The sequence below is a fragment of the Nematolebias whitei genome, chromosome 5, assembly GCF_014905685.2.
Source record: "Nematolebias whitei isolate Nwh7 chromosome 5, NemWhi1, whole genome shotgun sequence".
Lineage (NCBI taxonomy): Eukaryota > Metazoa > Chordata > Actinopteri > Cyprinodontiformes > Rivulidae > Nematolebias > Nematolebias whitei.
The window spans coordinates 1796771-1799819 of NC_056502.1; the positions used below are offsets into that span (position 1 = coordinate 1796771).

The following is a 3049-nucleotide window of genomic DNA, read 5'->3' on the forward strand; positions in this document are numbered from 1 at the left end:
GTAACAGTTGACTCAGTTGTGTTTGCAACAGTTGACTTAGTTGTGTTTGCAACAGTTGACTTAGTTGTGTTTGCAACAGTTGACTCAGTTGTGTTTGCAACGGTTGACTTAGTTGTGTTAGTAACAGTTGACTCAATTTTGTTAGTAACAGTTGACTCAGTTGTGTTTGCAACAGTTGACTTAGTTGTGTTAGTAACAGTTGACTCAGTTGTGTTTGCAACAGGTGACTCAGTTGTCTGTAACAATTGACTGAGCTGTGTTTGTACCAATTGAATTGGTTGTGTTTGCAACACTTGACGTAGTTGTCATGTTTGTGAGTCTCAGATGTAGTTTTTATAGCTGGACAAGCAGCAGGTTTCTTTAGTGTTTGCCTTCAGGGACAATACAGTGTGAAATCTGTTTTTTTTTTTTAATTCTTTGTTCTCTGTTTTTTAGTCCTCAGGATTTGAGGTGTTGAAGCTGTTCTACTTGTTTATTGGTGTGACAGGAGATAAGAGATATCATTTTTATAGATTCAGAAATTCCAACTAAAGCTGCTCCGGACATTCAACCTTTCTGTGCTCCTGTGATTCATATTTCTCATCTGGCTGTTAACGGAGTCCGATCTGACATAATTTACTGGATGTGTGCCGCTGACCCATTTTAATGACTAATTTATGAGTTAAAGAGGAAGTACTGAAGGAGTGGATATTTAAATGGTTTTAATTTAAACATTGAGTCTAACCTTCCAGCCTTCAGAAGCTCCTGGGAGTTAAACAAACAACACTTCAATAAAACGGAGAAGCTTCGATTCGTTCGCCTTCGAAACACAGAACAAACAAAATTAAACACAATTCAAAGCAGAAAACATCTGGATTATTCTGGTTTTGTCTGTTTAAACGTTGAGTTTCCCTCAAAAAGCTGACTGTTTTTTCATTGGTTAGTCGATAAATAAAATTTTGATTCTATGGTTATAACTTATACAATAGTTAATGACAATAGTTTTTGTTACAACTTTTGACACCGGGCTATCAGATAAAACCTCTGATTATTAAATTTCTGTCTACATGAGTTTAAACTGGCCAAGTCTTCACAGTTCATTCAAATAATTTAATTTAATTATGCTAAAATACTCCACAAAACATCCAAACATGGACAGAACATTTTACCTTTAATTTTGATTCCTCTCAGGATCAGGGTTTGATGTTGGTGGGCTCAGGACGAAGACAGACACAGAAAGTAAAAACTGAAATAACACGGCTCCATTGTTGTTTTGGTTTTTAGAGCCTGAAGTGACGCGAGCGTCAAACTTTGTCGTTTTACTTCAAATCTCGAGCCAATCAAACTTTATTTATAACAGTTTTTATACAACAGAGTGCAACACAAAGTGCTCTACAGCAGCAAACAGCAATAAAACAACAAAACCCACATCAAGATGGTTGAAAACAACAAATACTAAAGAAGTGAGAACGTTTAGAGGCAGAGAACAGAACCAGAACAAAACCGACTCAAATCCAGTAAAACACCCAGTAGAAACCAGAAGACAGAGCCCAGACCCTAGCCAGGTCCTGACCTCAGGTCCTGACCTCAGATCTACCAGGAACAGAGAGTTCTGACAGCAGAACGTCAAACAATGGAGACAACAGTCACTAAAAGCTGCCCCCCCCCCCCCCCCCCCCCCCAGACAGCCGTGGATGGTAAAAGAAGCCAGTCCTGTTTGGTTCTCTTCCACAGGTTCTCCATCCAGCTGTAGGTTCTGCTGCAGACCCAAACTCCCACTGACTTCATCATCTCTGAGCTCAGCAAACAGGAAGTGAAGGCTCTTTAACTTATCATCAACCAGAACCTGTGGTACCATCAGAATATTTTATTTGAATACAGTGTCTGTATTTTGTTCTGCCGTGTTTTACAGATATCTAAACTTTTCAACAGAATCCACAGTTTAATCTGTATCTTGATTTTATTCGTCAGAACATTTTGTCCGCTTAGATTTTTACAAAAAGAAGCCCGGGAGAAGAAAGTTGTTTTCTGAGAATGATCCAGATTTAAACTTTAAAGAACTCCTTAATGATCCAGTTTTATTTTCTCTCAGGCTTTGGTCATGAAAGGTGACTTTAATGAAAATGCTCTGTGCGTTATTAAAACTGGAGGACTTCTGTCCTTCAGACGAGCCTGCTGGAGGACTTTCAGTCAGAAGAAGACGCTCCTGCAGGACTCGGGACATCAGCTGTCCTCTCAGTCCGTGTTGGATGAGCCGACCAATTAGAACTTCTTTAATTAGAGCTGGACGAGGAGCTCCAGCATAGACGCCATCTGTCTGCTGACACCAGGACAATGTTGGACAAACACAGGGACAGCGTGCAGCTTCTTTACTTCCTGGCTTTCTTGTGTATCGTAGTTTCACTGAACCATCTCAAACACTCATCGGGTTCTGTGTCCGGATTAAACTGTGTCAAATATGAGTCCAAATGTGTCCATGTGTCCTGCAGGTGGACCGAACTGAGGTGATTCGCTGCTGCGTCAACCCCACCTACTCAAAGGTCTTCACCCTGGACTTTTACTTTGAGGAGGTGCAGCGCCTGCGCTTTGAGCTGTTCGACATCAACAGCAGCCACAACGGGCTGAAGGAAGCCGACTTCCTGGGCTCAGTGGAGTGCACGTTGGGACAGGTGAGCCTCACGTGCACATCTCTTACTATGATCAGGACAGTCAGTCTGAATAAACTATTTAATTTTGAACAAACTGATTGTTTTTTTTTTAACTTTGGGCTCCATCACTGAAAAGTTTGCTGAGTCAGGTCTAAAGAACAAAGTGTGTCTTCACCTTCAGATGTTCTGAACCGGTCCAATCAGAACTTTATGAAAAACTGAAGAAACATCAGGTTAGACATGTTTGACCTCTGTCACCAACAAAAGGTTTGGTTTTCTGCAGGTTTTCATTTTCTGCTTCTCTGCTTTATTTTCCTGCAGAGTCAGAGAGTGAGGTTAGCCGGTAAGAAGTGTCAGAAATGAACGAGCTACAGAGATCAGTCAGAGATCAGTCAGAGATCAGTCAGGGATCAGTCAGGGAT

General features: G+C 41.0%; 1 protein-coding gene across 1 annotated transcript in view; it reads left to right on the plus strand.

Moving 5' to 3' along the window:
- The window catches only part of cpne4a (copine IVa), a 42373-nt gene that overhangs the window by 9537 nt on the left and 29787 nt on the right, over positions 1–3049 (plus strand). Inside the window, exon 2 of the mRNA XM_037676502.1 lies at positions 2469–2648. Coding sequence (XP_037532430.1) covers positions 2469–2648 — 180 coding nt within the window. The remainder of the gene's footprint in view (positions 1–2468; positions 2649–3049) is intronic.